The 27,081-nt window shown below is 35.2% G+C and overlaps 1 protein-coding gene across 5 annotated transcripts in view; it reads right to left on the reverse strand.

Annotated features, from left to right (window-relative positions):
• The window catches only part of CDH8 (cadherin 8), a 394,777-nt gene that overhangs the window by 228,184 nt on the left and 139,512 nt on the right, over nucleotides 1–27,081 (reverse strand). For all 5 annotated transcript variants that reach the window (XM_008985982.5, XM_035282357.3, XM_078358200.1 and 2 more), the window contains one exon: nucleotides 22,773–23,067. In XM_008985982.5, coding sequence (XP_008984230.2) covers nucleotides 22,773–23,067 — 295 coding nt within the window. The remainder of the gene's footprint in view (nucleotides 1–22,772; nucleotides 23,068–27,081) is intronic.

The raw sequence follows: 27,081 nt of genomic DNA on the forward strand, positions 1-27,081 counted from the left end.
TTATAAATGGGCGCTAAATGACATGTGAACACTTAGAGAAGACCAACACACACTGGAGCCTACTGGAGGGTGAAGGGTGGAAAGAAGGAGAGGGTTGGGAATAAGAAATAATGGATACTACGCTTAATATCTGGGTGATGAAATAATCTGTACAACAAACTCCATGACACATATTTACCTATGTAACTATCCTGCACATCTTGCGCATGAACCCCTGAACTTAAAATAAAATAACCTTAAAAAGAGAAATGGCTGCAGGTGCTCTGAATCATGAGAAAACATGAAATGTTAATGATATTCTGCCATGTAAATCTTAAGCAAGCACTGTCCCAGGTGATACCTCTAGACATCCCTGGGGAATACAGATGATCATAACCTCTGTTATGATGGTCCTTCATATTTTGGGCAAGGCTCGGGATTGCAAATTATCCTCCCTGACAGACTTTGTGCTCCTTGGTGACAGGTTAAGAAATAACATTTAGAGTACGTATCTTCTTTAATTTGTATATACCAAAAGATGAACATGCATTTTATATAACACATTACCCACCAAAACAAGAGAAATATATCAGCAGGGAACTCTAGGTGTGATGCAAGGAATTAATATTAATCAGCTTTAAATTTATAGTGAGATTTTTATTTATTTTACTCTCCTTTCAACCTTTCTGATTAGACTGAATATACCAATTTTATTCTAGTACTATATGTGTTTAACACCTTTCTGATACATACAAACCTCCCTTTATATAGAAAACAACAAGCAGGCTTTAGATATGACTTAACCAGGCAACAATGTCTATATAAAAGTTAAAGACACTTGTATATTTCCATATATTTTATATTTTATTTCATATTTTTATCTGATATTATTTTCTATTTGTGGCAAATGAGTGAGATAAAGTTTCTTTTTTAAAATCACAATTCATATGAATAAAAACAAGTATAACAGTTTTTTTCTTTTAATATGACATGTCCCATGAAGATTAATGGCAGATTTGATACACAACCAAATACTAGAGGTGAATCTCAAGGAACTAAAAGGTGGATTCAGTGCTCTAACTAAAAAAACTAGCAGGGATTTGCAACAAGACCTCAAGAGAATGACTCTTGAGCCCAAAGTCTTTCTATCTGCAAACACAGCTTTTATCTATGAGACTTCACTATCTGTCATTGCAGGCACTCAGTAAATATTTATTACATGTATTTAATGAGAACAATTACCAAAAATATAGAAATGAGAATTCAAAAAACACGAAACAAGAAGCAGAACAGAAAACAGTAAAAGGGTTTTTTTTTTTTTTTTGCAATAAATGTAGTTTTAATATGTGAATTTCTGTTAGAAATAAAAAGGAAATTATGATGAAAACAGGTTAGAAGTATCTAAAATATCCCACTGGTGTGGGTTTTCTGTTGGTTTAACTAAGAGATGGTGTTGGTGATATGCTTTAAAAACAGCCGTAACTTGGAAGTTCCCACTTAGCTGCCTTGAGCTAGGTACAATTGACCTTAGAGCAATACAGATTTGACTTATATGCAGGGTCCACTTATGTGTGGATTCTGTTCAGCCTCTGCCACCCATAAGACAGTAAGACCAGCTCCTCCTCTTCCTACACCTTCTCAGCCTACTCAACATGAAAATAATGAGGATGAAGAACTTCATAACAATCAGCTTCCACGTAATACATAGTAAATATATTTTCTTAGAATTTTTTTTTTTTTTTTTTGAGAGAGGGAGTCTCACTCTGCCACCCAGGCTGGAGTGCAGTGGTATGATGTTGGCTCATTGCAACCTCAACCTCCTGGGTTCAAGTGATCATTTTGCCTCAGCCTCCCAAGTAGCTGGGATTACAGGCCTGAGCCACCACATCTGGTTAATTTTTGTATTTTTAGTAGAGATAGAGATTTCCCACGTTGGCCAGGCTGGTCTTGAACTCCTGACCTCAGGTGATCTGCCAGCATCAGCCTCCCAAAGTGGTGGGATTACAGGCGTGAGCCACTGCACCCAGCCCTTTATGATTTTCTTGATAACATTGCCTTCTATTTAGCTTACCTTATTGCAAGAATGTAGTATATAATAGATACAAAACACAAAATATGTGTTAATTAACTCCTTATGTTATTGATAAGACTTCTGGTCAACAGTAGGCTATTGCTAGTTAAATTTTTAGGAAGTCAAAAATTATACATGCCGTTCAACTGTGCAAGGGGTTAGTACCCCTAACCCCCCCGCATTGTTAAAGTGTCAACTGTTTGTAAGGAAAATCCACCCAAAATATCATATGTATTTTTTAAGTCACCTTACAGAGACAGAAAGAAAAAAAAAGGGAGAGATGGAAGAGAGGATCAACAAGATAAATGAATATAAGAATAGATATATTCATTGATCCATTTAAATGTCTTGTAAATTTGGTAGACCTAATTTCAAGCTTGTTCGGGGTGTTGAGATATATAAACCAGGCATAAAATCACACATTGTGTATGAGTTAGTTTATGAGTATGAAGCGGGCAAAACATATCTATGCTGTTAGAATTTAGAATATCAGTTAATTATGTGACTAGAAGGCGACACAGAATGAATTTTGTGGGGATGATGCTACTCTGAATTTTTATTTGGGTACCGGTTATACAAACCTGTCAGCTTATGCTGTTATGGATATATGCATTTTACTATATGGCTATTAAACTTCAATGCAGAATTTGAAAGTATGTATGGGGAACAAGAAGAAAATGTAGGAAACCCTGGACACAAGAATTAATACCCATGCTCATGAGAAATTAGGTTACTAACGCTCTTAGTGCTAGAGTGCTGATTCACATCACATGGTCTCACTGCTTCACTTAAAACTTCCCTACAAAAAGTCTTCACAAGGCACTTAAATAGTGTTTATGGAACTGTGAGACACGTGAGATTACAGCTCTTAAGACAGATACTGGTATTTCTCCTTTCATTTGATTTTGACATTGTAACTTAACATATACATAAAAGTGTGGTAATTGTTTGATAGTATTTCATTGACACCTAATGGTATCCACAGCTCTAAATTACACAGGAATAACAATTAAAAAAAAAAAAGAATCCTGGGTGATTTTCATTGTTCAGATTATTCTGTCAAGGTGAGAAAAAGGACAATAAAGACATGCTCAGGAAAGAATTTTGTTTCAATCTTTGTTTTCAATCTTGATCATCTAGTTATCTTTAATAGTGATTTCAAAAAGAACAAAGCATGGGAGACTAGGTTATCTTACACCCGTTAATAGGATCTGTGAATATAAATGGATGGAAGAGTGACATTGCAGTCAGCATGGAGCCTTTTTTCCTACTGAACTGAGAATGTTCCTTCTCTCGTTCTCTCTCTCAGTTCAAGGAGATCCATGATCCTTTCATAAGCCCAGTAGAAGGGGATATGCCACCCCCTACCCTGGTTCTAACTTTCCCAAGGATTTAACATTTTAGCTCATTGCTTTTATCTGTGCAGCAGGCAATGGCAGATGAAGAAAAAACTTCTTAGTTTGTTCACATTATAGTTTGAAGATATCTACTACATAGTTCTGACAGTCACACCATGCCTTATCCTAAGGAGCCAAATCCTTTCACAAGGCAGACACAAGAGTGACAATCTATTCTTAAGGTCCATATAATGAAAAAGCTGCACATCATCTGTGTGGGCATAAATATTTGATATCTTTATACATGCTTTACATAGCCAGGAAGAAAGATGCTTTTATAACCTCTTACAGACCAAAGTTCCTTTGAATCCCCATGGTCACTGTCATCACTATCACCCAAGGCATCCAGCAGATTACTTTATATTTCTCAGGAATTTTTTTTAAGAAACATAATACATTGCTCCATTTTTTTGAGTTGTCTTTTATAGATAGATGGAAGTATCATCTAAACCAGAGATGGGAATTGCCTAAAGATCAGTATGTTTGTAGAACCAGAGACTAAGAAAATCAGTAAGAAGTTTCACAGTTTCTCATTCTTTCTCATCTTGTTGCTGTCCCATCTCCTCCCATCTCTGTAGGTACTGGCTTTACTCTTTTACTTTAATAAAGGATCATGTTTGTCTAATGGTTCCCAACTTCACATATGTTTATGTTGAGTGACTTGGAAAGGTACTGCTTCAACATCCTCCTAGTTTTCCTGGTAAATACCTGTGGTTGAAACTAATTCCAGTAGATTTGGTGGAATGTCTGCCTGTGTCCCAGAACAGAAAACTAACTGCTGGTATCCCACACTGTCAATAGAGGGATGCATGGTAACTAGAGAATACACACAGCATGAATTAGGCAGACACTCAGTGGATGTTGGATGTTCACTGCTGACTTGAAACAGGTTAGGTTATCTATAGGTGGTTGTTGACTATAAGATATTCATTCCTGTATTCATTCCCTTTTTCACAGAAACGTTCAAATAATAGGAATAGGTAGGTAACATTGGTAATGATAATTTAGTAAAAAGATTGTCCGTGAAGACAGTTTCAAAGAATCGGAGTAGGAGGACCAATTTTGAGCAGAAGAAAGGAGAGATAAAATCTTCTTGTGTAGCATTTCCCACAGTCACTTAGGTCTGACAGGATTTTAAGATGGTTCTTATACATAACGTGATCACTGGAGCTGATTCAAGTACTTCCGTTCATCTATAAATGGACTGATTGCTTCCCATTCTAGGTTTTCTGCATTTATTTTACGTGATCACAAAGGAATGATATCTTTACAATGTCTTACAAATTGTTGATAGGACTCTTGTAGTCAGTGTTTTGGTCAAACTAATTAAAATGTGTTTCTTTAATACATTAAATTATCTGAGAAATACTATAATCATGTACATTGTAAAGCACTGCCTAATATACATCTTCCTTATAACTTATTAGCTAATCATTTTCAGCAACTTGTTTAACCTCTGTGTATCTATTTCTTCATCTGAAAATTGAGAAAAATAATAGTGTTAACATCATGCAATAAAAAATCCCACAATTATAAATTAGTACCTAAAAGTGTGCTGAGAAAATAATAAGTTCAGAATTAATGTTAGCTATCACTACAGTAAAAAGAAATTTTAGCATATTTGGAAAAAATAAAAGAGGTTTTCACATGACAATGAAGTGGGATTTATTCTTGGAATGCAGAGCTTGTTCAACATAAGAAAATCAATCAATATATTCCATCATATCAACAAGCTGAAGAAGGAAACGTTATGATCATATAAACTGACACACAAAAAGCATTTGACAAAATCTAACACCCATTCATCATCTCAGCAGATCAGAAACAGAGGAAAACTTCCTCAACTTGATAAAGAATGAGCAACTATAAAAAAATCTACAGCTCCCAATTAAAAAATAGGCAAAATACTTGAATAAACATTTCTCAAAACAAGGCATACAAATGACCAACAGACATATTTTAAAATGTTCATTCATCAGATACAGTGACAAAAGCCAGAATCATTTTTTAAAAATTGAAAAGTAAGGCTTTATAAAATTAAAAACTTCTGCTCTGTGAAATAGGCTGTTAAGAAAATCAAAAGAGAAGCCATAAACCAGGAGAAAATATTTTCAAAAAAATACTTGATAAAGAATTTGAATCTAAAATATACAAAGAAATCTTAAAAATCAAAGAACATGAAACCGAAGTACCATTCAACCCAGCAATCCCATTAATGATTATATACCCAAAGGAAAATAATTATCCTATAAAAAAGGCACATGCACTTGTTATGTTCATTGCAACACTACTCACAACAGCAAAGAGATGGAATCAGCCTAAGTGCCTATCACTGGTGGGCAGGATAAAGAAAATGTGGTACATATACACCATGGAATACTATGCAGTAATAAAAAAGAACAAAGTCATGTCTTTTGTAGTAAAATGGTTACAGCTGGAGGCCATCATCCTAAGCATGTTAACACCCAAACAAAAATAAACATAATAGATTCTAACTTACACTTGAGAGCAAAATACTGGATACACGTGGACACAAATATGGGAACAACAGACATTGGTGACTCCGAAAGTGGGGAGGGAGAGAAGGAGAGAGGGACTGAAAAATTACTTACTGGGTACTATGTTCATTACCTGGGTATGATGAATCATACCCCAAACCTCAGCATCATGCAAATACTCATATAACAAATCTAAAATAAAAGCTAAAATTTTATTTTTATAATGTCTTAAAACTCAATAATAAACAGACATTCCAACTTAAAAATGGACAGCAGATCTGAACACACCTCAACAAAGAAGATATGCAAATGACAAATACGTATAAAACAATTATTACCATCATTAGTCATAAGGACACTGACAATTAAAACAAAAATGAGCTACCACTACATAGCTATTATTAAAAAGGCTAAAATCCAAAAACTTGACAATACAAATTGCAGGTGAATATTTAAAGCAATCAGAACTATTCATATTATTTCCAATGAAAGGTACCAGGGCTCCTTGGAGAAATGATTCATTCTAAAATTGGAGCAATAAATGTAATGATGAGCTTAGAGTATCTTGTAGTCCCTGCGGCATCTTGAAGTGCAAGAAAGTAAGAAAGTGCTAAAAAATATATATTTTTTTAAAATGTTGGGGGTAATCTTAAGAGACATAGGGACTAACTGAGAATTTCAATGGCCTCGTTTACCCAAGGGATAAAAATGAGCAAGAATAAAGCTATATTGAATTAAAATCCAAAATTTAAAAAAAAATTAAAAACTTGAGTCCATAATAATGAACGGAGGAAAGGAAGGGAGGGAGGTGGGGGAGGAAAGTGGAGGAGGGAGGGAGGTGTGGAGGGAGAGATGGAGGGAGGAAAGAAGGAAGGGAAGGAGGGAGGGAGGGAGGATGGGAGGCAGAGAAGGAGGGAGGGAGGAAATGTGCCATGTGAAAGAAATTCACATAAATCATGTAGGTAATCATGGGGGGGGCGGTAAGAAACATAACTTCCTATTCTTTAGGTAAGGTGCCTGACATATTGACTTCCTTCTAAAGGGTACAGTATGGAAAAGAGGGAGGAGTAACTTTACAGAGAGAATCCTGACAAACAATATTTCAGCCACTTGATTAAGGTCAACATCAACCGTGATAAATCCTGTTGATAGTATGCACCCTTGTGATATGATGAAAATGGCACGTTTACCTCTGTGGTCTTCCTCCCCTAACAGGTGACCCCAGTTGAATTATGAGAAAAATATCAGACAAGTCTCAATTGAGGGACATTCTAAAAAAATACATGACCCATGTTCATCTGTCAAGGTCATCAAAAACAAGGAAAGTCCAAAAAATTCAGAGAAGAGGGACAGAAAAAAAGACATTAGATAAAAACAAAGAAACTCTCAGTAAACTATAGAGTTTAGTTAAAATGTCATGTCAACATTGGTTCATTAATTGTGGCATATATATTATACTAATGAAAGATGTTAACAAGAACGGAATGTTAATGTGAGGTATATAGGAACTATCTTTACAATTTTACTTTTCTGTAAATCTAAAACTATACTAAAATTTAAAAGTTGATTAAGAAAACAAAAGAGGTTCCAGACACTTAAGCACAAAATTTCCTAATAGAAAGAATCATAACTGGAAAGAGATTTTTGCTTTTTATATACCTATAAATAAGACCCTAAGTCCACGCTGATACAGGGACATAGTAGTTATAGAAAGGAGAACACTAGTACCTGATTTAACATGTCTGTGATTGGTTTTGGACCTTAACTCTAATATTTCTTAATTAAGTAAATTTGACCACACAAAGAGCATTCATTTGCTAGGGTTGCTGATATAGTTTGGCTCTGTATCCCCAGCCAATTCTCATCACGAATTGTAATCCTTCTGCATCCAGGGAGGGAACTGGTGGTAGGTGATTGGATCATGGAGACAGTTTTCTCCATGCTGTTCTCATGACACTGAGAAAGTTCTCACAAGAGCTGATGGTTTGAAAAGTGTCTGGAAGTTCCATCTTTGCAGCACTTCATTCTCTCTCATCTGCCACCATGTAAGATGTGTCTTCCTTGCCTTTTGCCTTCCACCATAATTGTAAGTTTCTTGAGGTCTCCCCATCATGCTGAACTGTGGGTCAATTAAAACTCTTTTTTTTTTTTTAAATCACCTAAGTCTCAGGTGATATTCTTTGTAGCAGTGTGAAAACAAATTAATACAGCTGCCATAACAAAATTCCACAGACGTGGTGGCTTAAACGACAGAAATTTATTTCTCACAGTTCTGAAGACTGGAAGTCCAAGGTCAGGATGCTGGCAGACTTAGCTTCTTCTGAGCCTTCTCTCTCTGGCTTGCAGATGGCTTTCCTGTTGCTGCTTTCTCATGTGCTTGTCCATCTGTGCACTTGTGCTCCTGATGTCTCTTTGTGTGTCCAGACTTCCTCTTTGTGTAAGGACACCATTCAGACAGCATCAGGGCCCACCATGTGACCTCATTTAACCTTCTTTACCTCCTTAAAAGCCCCATCTCCAAATGTAATCACAATCTGAAACACTAAGAGTTATGGATTCGACATATGAATTTGTGGGAAATATAATTCTGATCCCAACACAAACCCACTGTATTTACATTTTTTACTATAAATATGTGTTAATAATACTTGACTGATATTATAATCGTTAGATAATGTATAATGAACAACAATCATGCTTGACATATAAAATTCCCCCTTCTAAAAATCTATGCAGATTGAGTTAGTATATTGGGGATAGAGCAGTAGTGGGGGGTGGGTGTTCTAAAATGAAAATTAACACTTTTTGAAGTAAGTCTTGAAATGTCTATACATTATTGCTTCTGAAGTCCAAAGTGATGCTATCAACTTAAGGCCAAGATATGACTAATTATTACATAGGGATTAATATTTAACAAATGTGAAAAATACTACTTAAAGCATTCTGCATATATACATTCAATCTACCAACAACCTTATGAGGTGAATTTTATTTGTTGTTTGATATTACTAATCAATAATGATAATAAATAACAAAGAACATTATTTGCTAGGGCTGCTGATATGGCTTGGCTCTGTACCCCTGCCCAAATCTCATCAGGAATTGCAATCCTCATGTGTCCAGGGAGGAACCTGATAGGAGGTGATTGGAGCATGGAGACAATTTTCTTCATGCTGTTCTGATGATACTGAGAGTTCTCACAAGACCTGATGGTTTCAGAAGTGTGGAAATAATTTATTGTTTAAATTTTATTATTACACTTTGAGTACAGACACAAAGGATGAAACATAGTGTTTTATAGGTACCTAGCCTAAAGCAGAAATTAAGTAAACTGTATCTGTTGTGGCTTCTCTATCAATTAAGCTCAACTGAAATTCTGTTTCTAGAACTCCCTTCTCTATATTGCCCTAGTTAGTTCTGGCATGAGACCTTGAAAGCAGTGAAGAAGGCAGACACGAAGTGAGAGCAGGACATCAGGCACTGGACTCTTCAGCAGATCTGCAAGCTCACCATGTTGGCATGGAGCAACATCTAGGCTCACAGCTCCTCCGGCTTCCTAGGTTCTCCAAGTCCTAGGCCAGATACCTGTGACTCTATGACAAAGCGCACCGGTTCTCCTGCAGACTACCCAACACATAGGATTTTGAAGTATGAGAGACAGATATGTACAGGCCCCACTTTGTCCCCATGGGTTCTAGCTGGCCCTCTGAAATTCTGCATATACTTTCAATCTACAACAACTTTAGAAGGTGAATTGTATTATTTGTTATTTGATATTATTAATAAATAATAAAAACAAAGAACGTTGATTTGCTAGGGCTACTAATATGGCTTGGTCTGTATCCCCACCCAAATCTCATCACAAATTGTAAAACTCTCTTATTATGTATGTAGACTGTTACTGGCTCTGCCTGTTTGACGGGGAGCTCCTCTGCTCACCTATGATAAGACCGTGAGTAAGCTACTTTATGATCCTGTGACTTAGTTTTCTCATTAGAATAATAAAATTCACCTCCCAAGGTTGTTGGTAGATTGAATGCATGTGTAGAATGCTTAGGATAATATTTTGCACATTTATTAAATATTAATCCCTATGTAATAATAACATAATCAGTAATTATGTTAGGCTTCAGCTGGTAACATCATTTTGGATTTCAGAAGAAATAACTTACAGACATTTCAAGACTTACTTCAAAAAGCGTTAACTTTACTTTGTGAACATCCTCGCTACTGCTCCATCCCCAATGTGTTTCCTGAACTCAAACCACTCTTGTTACTTACCAAGATTCATAACTGCTAGACAGTGATGAGATCTGTAAGTCTAACATGGTTATAAACAGAAGACTCTTTGAGGAAAATAAATGAAATAAAAGGAAAATAAATGAAATCACCTTCAACGGTAGCACAAATATGATCAGAATTACTACAAACTCCTTGAGTACGAACACAAGGGATGAAAACTGATTCCCTCAAGATGGGAGGTGTATATGAGATCATGTGTTCTGCATGACTTCAGGTGAGACATATCTATACATTCTCACTACGGCTTCATGTTGTAACTTTTACCTTTTTGTCATGATGTCTAATAATATATCAAGTGCATATATTCAAATATATATAGACGTGAAATTACTGGTGGGGAGAATAGAAAAAATGCCATCATACTCATAAACCTTTGATTGCTAATTAACCAAAGAATAAATGCATTTTCGTCTAAAAATCATACGGCAAATGCCAAAAATCCAATGAATCCAGAAAGTATAATTATTAAGCTCATATGCATGAATGTCAAAGCTAAATAAATAATAATATATTGATACAAGGAGACTCTAAGAATTCCCCACTGCCCATGACAGGCAAGGTTCTGAGAAAGCTAGGCATACAATAAAAATATATTGACAAACATGTTCCACATTCATTTTCAGCCAAGTCTTCAGAATTTCACAAATATATGTTTTGGATCTGCCCTGACATGCAGTTAATTCATTCCACTGATCAGCGAATGCGGACAAAGGCTGAATTCTGTGAGGTTTACTCCCGAACCCCTTTTAATATATGATTTCCTAGAATGGTTATGCAATAACAGTTTATACTGTAAGTGTTCATTCTAATTTACAGAACCCGAGACACATATGTGGCTTGAATATCTAGGAAGAGTTTCCTTTTTTTTCTGGAATCAATAAATATGTTGAATCCTGAAATAGTAATTCTCATCTGAGGGCAAGAAAGACAACAGGCTCACAGAGTTGTCTGGGTAGACTCCTGCCTGGTTTCCTCAATCCTCCATCTGTAATACAAAGTTTTTCTTGAGTGTTTTGATTTTTCTTGTGGTAAGTGCTGATTGATTGATTTGCAAATACTTTTCAATATTTCAAGTACCAGAACATTACTTGAATAGAAAGTGGTTGATGTCTTATTTTCTTCAGAAGGGCTCAGGGAAGTGCTGGCCATAGAATATATCTCTGAGAACAGAAAAGTGGGGTGTGATTTTCAGAGAGGAAAATCAATATAGTTTGAAATAGCAAGAGCCAAGATGTGAGTAAAAAATGTATTTCTGAAGAACATAAAGAAAACATTAGGATAATCAAATTGAGTTTAAGATAACTCCAATAAGCAAGCACAGGGATCTAACAGGAAAAAATTAAAAGGGAAATAAAACTTCAGCATTAGCTGCTGCTGTGAATAGGTCTGGAAGCTCTTGATTAATATGGACAAAGATAAATTGGTTTAAAGACACTGGTTTATAGACACGGATCGAGATACGTCATCAGTGTTGCCTCTTCACTTCAACATGTTAATGTTGAGTCAATTATTTAATTGTAATCACCTGAAACACCAATTCAAATTATCAGATACCCATGACAAAGAGATATAAGTTTCCAAATCAAATTGAGGCAACAAATCACAGTCCACCAAGAGTGATAAATTGTTTACCTGTGGGGATGGGGTAAGAGGAAGAGTTTGTTAAATTTAGTTTCATTAGGTTCAAATTTCAGGCATTTTTATAATTTTTTCAAATATACTTTAGATAATAGTCTATTATATAGAAGAAAAATGATACCAGTATTATCACTTGTAAAATCAAATGAAGTTTTTTTTATCACATTTTCTTGTGATTTATGTCATTCTGATGAATTTTTATTGGATAGTGATTGGGAATTCATTTTCTCGAAATAATTGAAAGATTTTCTGCTTCATACTTGAAATTCCTAAGTCCACAGACAAATTTTAAAGGAAGGGTCCACTTAAAGCACCCAGATTATATTGATAACGAGACCTCAGACAGGGTGAATCAGAGACAGCTGAGATCGTCCTATGATGACTCGTTCTATAATTTTAACTGTTTTCAAAATGACTAAAAGTGTTGTTTCTATAAAAATTATAATAAACTTCCCTAGGCTACTCTACATTTGTTAGCTTTATATATATTTTATACTTTTACAAGGTTGAGATTTGGCCCAAAGACTTTTAAAATTGGAGAGATCAGAGGTGTGATCAATGCAAGGTCCTGAAAGCAGGTGGCACTTCATCAGAGGCAGTAAAACTGATCAATTCTATTTTTCTATTATAAATTCACTCCTTAATGAAATGTAATACTGTAATTTAGGGAGTACAAATGAGCAAATGTTAAAACAAATCTGATGGACGGAGCTCCCCCATCACAAAAGTTATTCAAATAAACCTGGTTTATATTGTCATCATTGTCTGCAAAGCTTGTTCTCAGCCATAATGTAGAAATAACTTATTGCCTCTTGGAAGACTAATGCATTTTAGGTACCCCTAACAATTGACTGTAACCAACTTCCCCATTTGGAAACCATAGACCATTTAGGGAGAACTTTGAATACCACAAAAAAACACATATTAGAAGCCAATGCTTCACTTTCATTACAAAGGTTAAAAAAAAAAAAAAGATTCAGCTATTATATCAATTGCCTACATATCTCTTGGAGAGGTTTAGCTGCTTTAAGCAGAAAAGAAAAGACAGACTCCTCATCCCATTGCAGAGTTTTGGAACCACAGCTGTCTTAGTTATTCATATCAGGTAAAACAGCTGGATTTCTTTTGAAAGTGTTTATTTCAATCCTCATGATTTCCCGCCCATGTTTTCCTAAAGAATTTCAATTTTGTTCGTCACTCTGAATGAAATAAGAGAAAAAATATAATCAAATCCATCAAGATATGCTTTTCCCCTTTCCCACTTTGCATCTCTTCTTTAAAAATAGAGATGTGCTGCCAAATTCTTTTAAAATCCAGCCGAGAGGGAGAAAGAAAGCCACAACCGATAAATTATAAAAAAGAAACATGTTAGGTTTAAGACAGTTTGTCAGTGTGTACATCCTTAGATCTTTTAAGCCTATGTGACATAAATTGTTTCTTTAATAATAAAAAATATGAAAATGAGCCTTTTAAATTATTACTTCAGAAATGTTCTTTATTTTTGGAGGATAAAATATGTACTGGGCAATGACAAGAATAACAAGCTAATCCATGTAAGCTGTAGTCATCATAATTTACAATTCACTTTTTAGAAACTGCAAATTTCACTATTTAGCTGCATGCTAAATTAACATGTGGTCTTGCATAAAACCAAAAATGTATTCTCCTTAGATGCTTGTTTCTAGAGCTTTGGTGGAGTACAATTCTGTAATGTCTGAAGGATGCTTTTGAAAAAACAGTTTCTGGGGCCATATAAATGAATCTGAATTTCCAAAAGAGCACACAACACGTCCAAATCTCCAAAAGAGTATATTATATAAATTTATCAAATTATGATATAGTCATATGTCAAAGACTGAAATAAGAAAAGCAGTTTCACTTTCTTTAATTTGGTGTTTATCAAATACATTTGTACTTTTGATGCACTAAACTAATTTTGAATAACATCAGAAAATATTGCCACAGATCTATTATGATATAAGAAACAATTGAAATATAGAGACAATTAAAAATACAGAGTGTTATGGAGTTTCCTGTCTCCATTCTTAACTTCTGCCTTCTACCTGAACAGCATAACCCAAAAGCTGTAAGGTGTGACTGAGCAAGTTGGGAGTCCACATAAAGACAGGAAGTGGAGGAAGGGTGGGCAGTGGATAAATACTTTTATGGGGGAGGCAGGGTATGGGTGAGGTAGCAAATGTAGATAAGTTGCTACAAGGACAAGCAGTAAGCTAATGCATAACTACCTCAGAAATAAAGAGACAGATTCCTCACTATTAAATAAAGGGGAAAAAATCAAAATGAAGCCTGAGATGTCACTTTAGAATGTGGTTATAGAGCTGAACTTGTAGTGTTCAATAGAGAGACACAGAGCCTATTCATTTCCTTGGGCTGCCATGACAAATTACCAAAACTGGAGTTGCTTACAACAACAGGAGTTTATTCTCGCAGAAGTCTGGAGTCTAAAATCCAAATGTTGTCAGATCCAACCCCAGTTCCCCTTGAAGGATCCTTCTAGGCCCTTTCCAGCTATGTGTGACTCCCGGTTCTTCTTGGCTGTGGCAGCAAACCTCCAATCTCTGCCTCTGTCCTCAAACAGCCTTCTTCCTTGTATGAGTGTGTATCTTTCCATGAACTTTTTAGATGGACATTGATCATTGGACTTAGGGCCCGGTCAAATCCAGTACAACTTCAATTTAACTAATAAAATCTGCAAAAACGCTGTTTCTAAATAAGGTCATACTCTAAGTTTCTGAATGGACATGACTTTTGGGGGAATCCTATCCAACCTAGTACAGGTAGGGGTGTGTGTGTGTGTGTGTGTGTGTGTGTGTGTGTGTGTGTACTCTCCCAAATGTTCCTTAGCTCTGCCCTGTCCACCAAGAAGTCTTTGGAACACTGGCACCCTAATAACAATGAACACAACTAATTCCCAGACTTTCCTATGTAAATACAAATTCTCCTTTAAACTCAAATTATGTGTAAATGACTATTTCTAGGGCTTGTCTAGAAATGCACAAAATGAGCCTCAAACACTGTGTTGTGCCAAAAAGTGAGAATGTACCCAAAGAATGATAGAGGCGTGTCAATACGACACAAAATCAGCCCCAAGGACACATCGTGGCCAAGTGCCAGATAATCTGAGCATCGTTAAATAAAACAAAAATCTAAAAACTCAAAGCTAATATAAATAAATACACAAGCAAATTCATGTGAAGAGAACATTTTCCTTGCGGAAGAATGCTAACCAATAAATGTAAACAGAATTAAGAAAATCACCACTTGGCAGCTCTCATAATAATCATTAATTCAGCCAAGAAACTTCAATGGATGTTAAAATTTTGGGTTAATAGATTCATGAGGAATAAGATACTTACATAGTCTCTAAGTGTCTGTTCACAAAGTGTTAAGCACAAAGAGAAAAAAAAAACTACAATGGAGACACAGGTAAAATATCTCCTTCATGAAGTGATCAAAATTATTGTCACCAATTACAGAATAAATCAAAATGCTGTACCACCTGATACAAATTAGTGAGGCACTATCTGTGATAGTATTGTCAGAAATGCATATTCTGTATCTAATCCCAGATAACATCAGACAAATCTTAAGAATTGCTATAAAATAATTGTTCCATGATCAGTGTGAAAGTCATAAGTGAAGAAGACTGCAGAGCCCTTCTAGACTGAAGGAGTCCTATGTAAGTGTGATTCTGGATATGATACATTTATTACAAAGCACAATATCGAGACAGCTTTAGATCATCTGATGAGGTCCATGCATTGATATCAATGGGTAACAAGATTAATTTCCTAATTTTGATGATTGTGTTTTGATAGCTTAGAAAAACATTCATACAGGAAGACATAGTTAGGTGATGGGCTCGAAATGTCAACAATTTACTCTCAAATGGTTCAAACAATACATTTGTACAACATTTGCGATGTTTCTCTAAAATTAAGTTTCTTCTAAATCAAAGACAACAAAACAGCACATGAGAAATAGCATGTATTTTCTATGAGACTTCCTCCAAAAGAGCAAAACATAGCCATATTTTACACAAGGAGAAAGACTGGAATTATTTAATACTTTTAAAATTAAATTAAGGAGTCATTGTTCAAGGAGTCTTGTCCATCATGTACTGACTTCTATAACCTCCCAGTGAAACCGCTTTGGAAAAGACTGAGATTTGCCTTTTTCAACTATATATTTACTTAGGCGTTTCTTGACCTTCTGATATTTCAATTAATGTTTTCTGGTGGAGCATGCACTTTCTTCCAAGAAACCCAGAGTCCATTCACATTACTCTCCTTAGTCTTTATCTTTAATCTATTTAGCAGTAATTATCACATAGCTCTTTATTAATTTTGTTATTTGAATTTCTTTGTGATGTATTTTTCTGACATTTTTAAAGTGCTCACACTCATATATTGCAAATTAGATAATACCTCTCCGATGCTTCCTATCCAATTCTCTCAGTACTTCAATTTAATTTGCAAAGTAGGCTGACCTCAAGAGTTCTTCCACCTTGGAAAAACATAACTATTATAAATATACTGCAGAATCATAATGCTTTTACAATCAGAATTATCTAGAGATATTATCAGAGATAAGTAGAGCATACTGGTTAAGCTCATGGGAGGTAGAACCAGATGTCTGGTTTTAAATTTCAGCTCAACTACTTAATATCTGGCTTTATATTATCTATTATTTTCCCTATTTTTCTGATTAAAAATAATGAAGACTAGAAAAACTAATATTGGGCTGGGAGCAGTGGCTCACACTTGTAATCCCAGCACTTTGGAAGGCCGAGGCAGGTGGGTCACCTGAGGTCAGGAATTCAAGATCATCCTGGCCAACTTGGTGAAACCCTGTCTCTACTAAAAATACAAAAATTAGCCAGACCTGGTGGTACATGCCTGTAGTCCCAGATACTCAGGAGGCTGAGGCAGAAGAATCACTTGAACCCAGGAGGTGGAGGTTCCAGTGAGCCATGATCATGCCACTGCAGTACAGCCTGAGAGACTGTCAAAAAAAAAAGAAAAAAGAAAAAAAAACCTAACATTGGTACTAATATCATAGGATTGTTGTGTATATTAGAAGCACTTAACACAGCTCTGGCATACAGTAACTGCTCAATACATATTGATCATCATTAGAGGAGCCCTAGATCTCAGAGAAAACTAAGAATACCCCCAGTATAATGTTTTATATATCTGTGCACGCAACGATGCAATAATGTCTACCAACTTAAGCACTACTCTCTTTCTCATCCCTTTACTTCCACCTTCACTAATGTTTTTTTTTTTTTTTTTTTTTTTTTTCCTGAGATGGAGTTTCGCTCCTGTTACCCAGGCTGGAGTGCAATGGTGCGATCTTGGCTCACCGCAACCTCCACCTCCTGGGTTCAGGAATTCTCCTGCCTCAGCCTCCTGAGTAGCTGGGATTACAGGCACGTGCCACCATGCCCAGCTAATTTTTTTGTATTTTTAGTAGAGACGGGGTTTCACCATGTTGATCAGGATGGTCTTGATCTCTTGACCTTGTGATCCACCTGCCTCGGCCTCCCAAAGTGCTGGGATTACAGGCGTGAGCCACCACACCCGGCCCACTAATACGTTTTTGAATAAAATAAGGCTCAGTCCAATATATGCATTTTGAAATATAAAGTTAGATCTTGTCAAGAAATTTTTCATTAGCCAATGTATTCATATTATATAGGCAATTTATTGAATCATACCAGTAGAAGTAAGTCACAAAGAAATAGTTGCAAAGAAACTAAAGGCGAAGTAGGTAGCATGTTAAGTATAATTATAGAATTCTTCCAAATGTACTTTCAGGTAGGGATTACTTTATACACTATAGAGATAGAGAAAGTTGGGCTTAGATGGTTTATGCAATTCATACAAGAAGTCAGATTTGGAGCCAGATAACCTGCAAATCTAAGTCAAAGTCAAATAAAAAGCTCATTTGACTGAAGCCCAGGTTTAAGGAACAATCTGGATTAAAATACAGTTGACCTCAATACACAAAAACAATTAAAAAGTCTATTTAAAAAATATCTAAAACTTACTAAAAGTGGGGACATTTGCATTGAAAAACCAACTTCAAAAACTAGTTTGGGATCCACAGTTAAAATCAGACAAGCTCGCATGCCTCTATTTATGCAGTATTGCTGCAAAAGTGAATTCTCATCAAGTTATGAAATTCACAGCCGAATAAAAAAGAACTGTGTCTCTAGCTTCGAAATAAGATATTTCTAAAATAATTTGGCTGCCATTTGGGCAAATATATATGTGTGTTTTGTCTTGACAGCCTGTCAACTGGAAGACAGTTCTTGAACATCACATTCATTTCAATTTAATATTGGTAAATTTCTCAATTAGAATTGTATTCTTCACTTTCTGCACAGTGAAATCCCTCAGCCTTTGCTGGAATTCCTCAGGGCATACAGGTGCACGTGCTGGCATTTCTGCCATAGCAAAGGATGAAAAATGAAATCAGAAAGGAGGGGAGGGAAGAGACAGGCTAGGAAAGAACAGTGGTAAGAGGGAGAATAAAAGATATGGTAGCTGACCTTCTTCCAGATATTCACCTTCATGAGAAATGAAGGGAATAATTCACACTTCACAATCAAATACTGCAGCTGCTTCTGCTTCCTTTAACCAGAGAGGCTACAGTCAAACAGAAACCAGACATCCAATGCATAAAATCAATACATAAGGACAGGTCCAAAGGTAAGATGAGAAACAGATTAATAAAAATAATTTTAAAGCCGTAAACAACAACCAACTGTGGAACACTTCTTTAATTTTTGACATACTTTTACATTGTGCTTTGTCATGCAATTCCCACACAATGAAAGCAACATAAAAATTATCTTTGCTTTGTAGCTAAGAAAAATGGCAATATTTTAACCACCCCAAACTTCAAAGTCAACCTGATGATAAGAGATACAATGAAGATACAAACTCACACTGGAAACTTCAACACATCCCCTGTGGTTTTTGGAAGACATGTTGCAGGCTAAAGACACATATGCCTATATACTTAACATATACAACATACATAACTGTATGAATTCTATATACAACATATACATATGTTAGTGTGAATTATTTAAATGTCTATTAGCAAAAACATTTTAGATGAAGAAATATATATGTGTATGTATTTATTTAGAGGTGCACATAGACACTTCATTATGTAGTTAATTTTATTTATTTATTTAATTTTTTTGAGACTAAGTCTTGCTCTGTCACCCAGGCTGGAGTGCAGTGACGCAATCTCAGCTCACTGCAACCTCTGCCTCCTGGGTTCAAGCAATTCTCCTGCCTCAGCCTCCCAAGTAGCTGGGATTACAGGTGCCCGCCACCAAGCCTGGTTATTTTTATTATCATTATTTTTAGTAGATATGGGTTTCACTATGTTGGTCAGGCTGGCTTTGAACACCTGACCTCGTGATCCACCCATCTTGGCTTCCCAAAGTGCTGGGATTACAGGCGTGAGCCACCGCTCCTGGTTGCTAATAATATTTTTTAAATCCTTTTCTTATCTGAAAAAGGATTTGATGTTTGCAGATATTTCTGCAGCTTTCTTTCTTAACATATTTATCAGACATATGACTTACATACACAGAAATGAGAGCCTCTGACACACAATCAATAGATATAGATGTGGCATGAAGATGTAGATATTATAATGAGGCAAAAATAACATCTCTGTTCAATGTTTACTAAAAACTGAGATAAAGGATGCTGTATGTTTTGTGGGCAGCAATCATTCTTTAAATCCATTTTACTCTAATCTAGATGAAAGGATGAATTAGAAAGTTCTGTGGCCTAAATGAAATGACCAAACAATATGAAAAAAAGAAAATATATATATATAGTGTTTCTCAGTTCCTGTCAGTCAGATGCCAAACAAAGTGAAATACATAAGTGTTTTTGCTTCTTTATGTGTGTGAATGTGTGTCTTTTTATTTCACGGTGGTGGTACTCATGGTAGAAAGGTAACATTCTGAGAGAAGGGCACAGAAGTCTTTCTAGAAAGAGTGTCATTGCAACCAGCCATAAAGAAGCAATTTTGATAAGAAGGAAAAAAATTAAAAATAGAGTTCCTTGTACAAGAGGTAGATAAAGTGGAGTCCTGGCAGAAGAAATATATGGGTAACAAAAGAAGACCTGAAATCACTTCTGATTTGTTGCCAAAATGGGTGTATCTACCAAAGTCATATTGTAGGTGGGTAAGAAAAGAATCAAATGAAGCCAGACCATGAAAGGTCCCCCCTGGGTAAGTAGCTGAACACCTATAAAATGTAAGGGATAATTTTTCCTCTGGGATGAGTATATGTATCAGCTAAGAAATTACATGGTTAAAATCTAGCACGTTATTTGGAAAATTACTGAAATCATCAATAACCCAGTGAGAGTCATTAAGATATGATTTAGGAGAGTGGTTGAAAGAAAGAAATCAGATGATGCATTAAGATTACATAGCAGTCGGCAGTGACTGGAATTAGGGATTAAATGGTCAGGCTACAGCTGAGGCTTAATGAGTAAGAAGAGATTCAACAATATGGCTTGCACGTTGTACATGGGATTTGAGAGGGCATTGGGATCATTGATAAAGTCATAGAAGTCAGAAAACAGAAAAAAATAATTCATTAAAGTAATTAGCTTATTTTTCTTCCTACCCAAAAGTGATTGCTATGCCATTTTGGGATATTCCTTCTAGTCATTTTTTTCTATGTTTTTATTACATTTTAAGTTCTGGGATATGTGTGCAGAACATGCAGGCTTTTTACATAGGTATACACATGCCATGGTGGTTTGCTGCATTCATGAACCCGTCATCTACATTAGATATTTATCCTAATTCTATCCCTCCCTAGCCCCTAACTCCCCGACAGGCCCTGATGTGTGATGTTCCCCCTCTTGTGCTCATGTGTTTTCATTGTTGAACTCCCACTTATGAATGAGAACATCAGTGTTTGGTTTTCTGTTCCTGTGTTAGTTTGCTGAGAATGATGGTTTCTAGCATCATCCATGTACCTAGTTTGGCCTTTAATATGAAATTTAAGCTGTCTTTGAGATATCCAGATGAAAATGTTCATAAAGCAACTGGCAACGTGGATTAATAGCTTAAGCAGACCTATAGAGCAAGGCATATAATTTTACAGCCAGCCACATTAAACAAATGGCTGAAGATACAAGGGTGACCACAAAAGACAACAGAGGGAAGGAGATGGCAAGGGAAAAAAGAGAAGAAGAAACAGGAGGAGGTGGAGATGAGGGAGGAGAACTAGTGGAGAAGGGTGAGAAAGAGAAAGAGGCATAGAAAAAGGTAGTTTGAGGAAGAAAAAAGAAGCGTCAGGAGCAAAATAACCTTAAAGAGTAAGTGCAAAAATAATAGAAAGTCAGTCAAACATAAAAGAAATAGATCAAGTCAAGGAGAAAAACTAGGATATTCTCTTTCTCAGAAACGTCTGAGAATAACTTACTTGCAAATTAAGTCATTTATCCTACAAAGAATTTTCTTTATTTGAAATTTAAATTCCAACTAATTTCCATCAGGAGTGTTATAAACACACACACACACACACACACACACACACACACAAGAACACACATGAGTATCTCACTGGATTGCTAAAATAAACTAAAATGTCAGGACCACATTTGGGAGGTAAGGACATTCTGTATTATACCTGATAATGGTCACCCAATTTAGCTTTGAAAACCATAATCAATACTTTGCCTTTATTTGTATCTACAGTGAAAATGTTACTGAAGACACAATATATCTGTATACTTCTTTCTGGTGTTCATATCTTTATGAATTTTTAATATTTTTGAGCAATTTAATTTTATAAAACTTATGAACTGGGTTATTTATCAATTTTTTTTTAATTTTTTCTCTTAGTTTATTTAAGGTTAAAATTGGGTACTTTAAATGATGAATATACATGTCGGTATTTATTGACTTCTGGCCTTCAATTTATCTCTCTACCTGTGTTTATTTGTCTCATCATAAGGCTATCTTAAATGCAATTTGAAACAAACTTGGATATATATTATACATTAAAAATGGCTTTTGTAATCTTATACTTTGAATTTTAGATTCTGCCTACTGATTTGACATACAAGGAAGAGCTCTAAAATCCTTTACTATATAAAGTCTGGGGTGAGGAGTTTCTTATCATCAAGGCCAGGATTTATGGATAGATAAGCAGAACCAAAGAATGAGAAACAAGAATTAAATCATGTTCCAAATACCAATTGCTCTGTAAAGTGTAATGGATTCTAAAATGGCTCAGAAAATTGACAATGGGTCAATGGTACTATCAGTTGCTCCTAAAAATGTTGTTAATATGGACACAAATACAGAGCCCCTTGGAAATGGTGATTGCCTAATCCACCCTAGACACGACCCACCAGAGCAATCTAATATCTGGCTGACGACACACCTAGACAATTTTCTGTTTCTCTATGTGCTGCATCTGCATGTGAATATACACAAACAAATAATTAAACACCAAGCAAATATCAACAGGATTATCTTGGCATGTTAGAACAAATCTTGATAAATCCGCCTCAGTAACAATACTCAAACTACAAGTCTATGAGAGGAATACAAATTCAGCCTATTGAATTATTGTCGTGTAAGGAGAGATATTTTAATAAAACTGCTCTTCTGTCAGCTCCTATTACTAAGGGACTAAAGCTACTGAGCTGTGAAACTTAGGCCAAAAAGGGGGATTTGGAAATGCAAATTAGAGATAAGGTGGTAATAAATGTCTTTTATTCAGCAACACACGATCCCGGATGCCAGGAGCTATTTTAAAGATGACTTTTAACAGTTCTGTGAAATTGGATGCATACATACCCAAAACGGACATTTCTGGCACAGTAGCATGATAGGGCCCATTAAGAAACTCTGGTGCGTTGTCGTTGATGTCTTGAACTTTAATAATAAATTCAGAAGGAGGCTCCAGAGGTTTGCTTGTCTCCCAGTCCACTGCCTGAGCTGTTAGGGTATACTCAGCCTTTTCCTCTCGGTCAAGTCTTTTTATAGCATGAATATCTCCAGTTACATCATTTATTTGAAAGATGGTCCCAGCTCCATCACCTGATAGGATATACTTGATTTTTTTGCTCCCAGGATCCAGGTCTGTGTGTAGCTAAAAATGAAAAATGGCATTAGTTAGTGACGGAGCAATCTGAAAATTTATTTTTTTAACTACCTCCATTTTGAATATTAAGTTGGTTCTTTTTATATAACATCATCAATTTCTGCTAATAGTATTGGTACAAAGTGTATGCAGCTCTGTGGATATCAATTAAGAATAAAATATAATGAAATTCATATAATAAGTTAGAACAGTCCTTAAAAACTACTCGTCTGTTTAGTATAAAACAACATACTTTTAGAATGATAAAAAGATTAAGGAGAAAAATACAAAAATATATGTGTTATTTTCAATTTATTATATGTATTTAAATAATTATGATTAGTCACCTTTTATGGGTCACCATCTGTATGCGAAGGCCTAGGTGAATCACTTCTCATATAATCATTTTTTTTATTAAAAGTTGGTTTTATTAAAAATTGGTTAAGAATATTTCATGTGAAACATGAGAAAACTGATGCTGAGCAAGGCCCATAATTACCTCTCCAAGGTTCACATTTGACAGACTCAAGTGTGGTAGATCCAGAGTTCAACTTAGATCTGCCTGTGATATTCATACAAACAAAAGTAATTCTAATATATTGACTGATATTTAGATATTATATTTCTGAAGGGTTGTTTTTTTTTTTTCTTTAGTTCTGGCAGTTCATCTAGTCCAGGAAAATCATTCACATTTTATAGAGAAGAACACTGAGGCCAGAATATGGGAGTACATTTACTAGAAATGGAACTTCTCCAGAAAAATGACAACTTTTCACCATGAACCGAAGTCCATTTTGGGTCATAGCAACAAATATTTACTGAATTTGTGTGTCAGGCAAATACTGTGCCTAAAACATTTTGGTAGGTACTAGGGAAAATAGAATCCTTGGCTTTAACTTTCTGACAATTTTCTCTCAAGTTCTGATATTATACATGATGTTTCTCCTTTATACTATAATACGTTAACTCCTGTTTAAAAAAAAACTAAAATAAAATAAAGCAATAGCATGTATTTGGGGGGGGTTAAATTTTTAAAAGAAAAGTCCATTGCAATGTACTACTTTAATGTACATATTTTCAGTTTAACTCAGTTACTTAACTGCCAATTTGGTTCCATTTGAGATTTCAAATATTTGTTCTAAAAAAGAAAAACTGTCTTGTGGAAAGAAACTCCTAGAAATTCAAAAGATGCTGTGTTCTCTTGGGATCCTTTTTATTCTGAACAGCCTCTTTGCTTTCTTCACCACCTTAAATTGTATTTAGTCCTTTACTAAGTGAAAAGAAAGGCTTATAAAAAAGACATAAAATAGCAACAAAGATTCCAAACGCATCTAGATCTCCAACTTTACTTTTGAATATTTTTTAAAGTTGAAGCATAAGATTACATCCAATATTTATTGAATCTCAAAATGTATCCCTTTCATTTACTGTATTAAATGTATTAACATGAACAAATATTGAAATGCCACTTTATCTTAATGAATGTGGGATTATAATTCATTAATATGATATTAATCCTAATTTATGATTATTTTAATTTATGTACATTTTAACATTTCCATTAGCATTTTTATTAAAAAATTTGAATAATATATAATTCATGGAAGTTTCCATTCACATACAAGGAGTTCTTGAGACACAGTAGGGATCAGTATGTATCATTTTTGTCCACAACATTTTGCTAATTAACAACTAAACTATTGTATTTGGTGTCATTACTATTTATGTTAAAACTTATTTGTGCCATATTTTCTTCAATTCACCAAGCCTTTGGTTATTTATTGGTATTACAATGTTATGTTTTGATAATCCCTTGTGTTTAAAATTAACTAAGGGAAGTAACTGAGGTTAAAAAAGCTTAGGTCTTTGAAAGAACAAAACAACAAAGCTAAGATTCTGGCTTCTCTAACTACACAAACTGGAGAAATTTACTCATTCATTTGTGTTTCAGTTACTTTGCCTAGAATATGGGGATAAAGACTCTACCCTGCAGAACTGATTTTAGAATCTGAGACATTAATCTATCTGAAAATTATTAAAACAGAGAAGAGACACTATTAAGTGTGCATTTTTACTTCATATCATGTTCAGTCATATGCAACTATCTGAAAACATTGTGATAATCCCAGTTCCAACATAAGTGAAAGCAAATTATCAAGACTCCATTCAAAAAATGCTTTTAACGTATACCACTTTGAAGAAAAATAGAGGAAATAAAAGAAAAACCTTAATAAACAGTATATACTTTCTCTTTCTTTCAGAAATTTCACTTTTAGCTTATCCAACTAAAATCTGGATCCTGGGGCCAATGATAATCTCAGAACAGAATATTGTTTGCATATATATATATATATATATATTCATTTATTTCATCCTATTATTTGTGTCATATATACAAACACAGGCATGTACATACTTTTGCACATGACTTGTTCTGGTAACCAACTTGGTAATATAAGAAAAGACTGTAGCAAAGTCACCTGAGACTACAGGTCTGGGCTTCTGAAGTATTCAGGATACATAATTACAAGGTGCAGCTTTTTCTGTTGGTCTTTACGTAAGTGTGTCAGACCCTGTTCACTTAAGTGTAACAACACTACCCTGTCAATGTAGCCCACCTAAGAACCCTTTCTCTGAGACTACGGAGCCAAAGATATCCCAAATGCACTGAATGTTCACATAATGCGCATCATCAAGAACAGGGGTCCCCAACTTCTAGGCCATGGACTAATTCTGGTCAGGGCCTCGTGGCAGTTGGTTAGCTAACATTAGCACCTTAAAAAATGCTCTGGACTGTTTAGTATAAACCAAAATGCTTTTAGAATGATAAAAAAGTTCAGAGAAAAATACAAAAATATATGTGTTATTTTCAACTCATTGATATATTTGTTTAAAGTTATTATGATTAGCTACATTTTATGGGTCACTACCTGTGTGATAAGGACTATGTGAATCAATTCTCATTTTTTACAAACATAAAATGAGCTAAGAATTTGTCATGTGAAACATTCATGTAAAATATGAGGGGATACATGGTTAAAAGCCACTGTTTTCTCTGTTGGTCTTCACATAAGTGTGTTATACCTTGTTCACTTAAATGCAACAACACTGCCCTGTCAACATATCCACCCGAGAACCCTTTGTCAGATCAATGGTGGCATTAGATTCTTATAGGAGCAGGAACGCTATTGTGAACTGTGCATGCAAGGGGTCTAGGTTGCATGCTCCTTATGAGAATCTGATGCCTGATGGGCTGAGGTGAATTAGTTTCATCTGGAAACCAACCTCTCACCTTTTCCAGTCTGCAGAAAAATTGTCTTCCACAAAACTGGTCCCTGCTTTTGTGTAAGACAAAAAGCCTGGGGAAGGTTGATCTAGAGGAATGAGTTCCATCTCTTCCAAGGGCTGCTTCTGCTAATCAGAGCAGGATCAGAATCACATGCAATCCTGCCTGGGAGGCTAGGACCCATTCAGCTGGCTGTGGTATAACAAGATCTCATCCATTCACTCAATAAACCCCATGCTTTTCTCTGTCTTAGGGATGGAGGTAGAATAATAAAAAACACAGACATGTTCTCTGCTCTCAAAATATCATAGTTTTGTGGGAGACAGAAACAGAAAATTTAGGGGAAATAGAGCCATTAACATATTACTATTATTAATAAATTATATATTAATATACTGTTAACATTTATAATTGATATATTTAATTATGATTATTATTAATGCAGTGACTATCTGGTAAACATTTTATGTTTATAAATATAATGTTATTCTCATAGCAAACTAGAGACCATTTCTTCATTTTACCAACAAGATGATTGAGATTCAAAGATTTCCATGGAACTTTTCCAGAGAGTTTATAATCTGCCAGTAGTAAACTTAATGACACAAGTTTTGGAGTCCATTTCTGGATTATAATGCACGCTCTAAGAGCTATGCTAAGAAAGGAACTGGGGGCTGTGAGAGCATACAGAAATTTTACTTAACTCAGAAAATGGAGTGTGGAGCGACAGGGAGTCC

The sequence above is a fragment of the Callithrix jacchus genome, chromosome 20 (assembly GCF_049354715.1).
Source record: "Callithrix jacchus isolate 240 chromosome 20, calJac240_pri, whole genome shotgun sequence".
NCBI classification, from domain to species: Eukaryota; Metazoa; Chordata; class Mammalia; order Primates; family Cebidae; genus Callithrix; species Callithrix jacchus.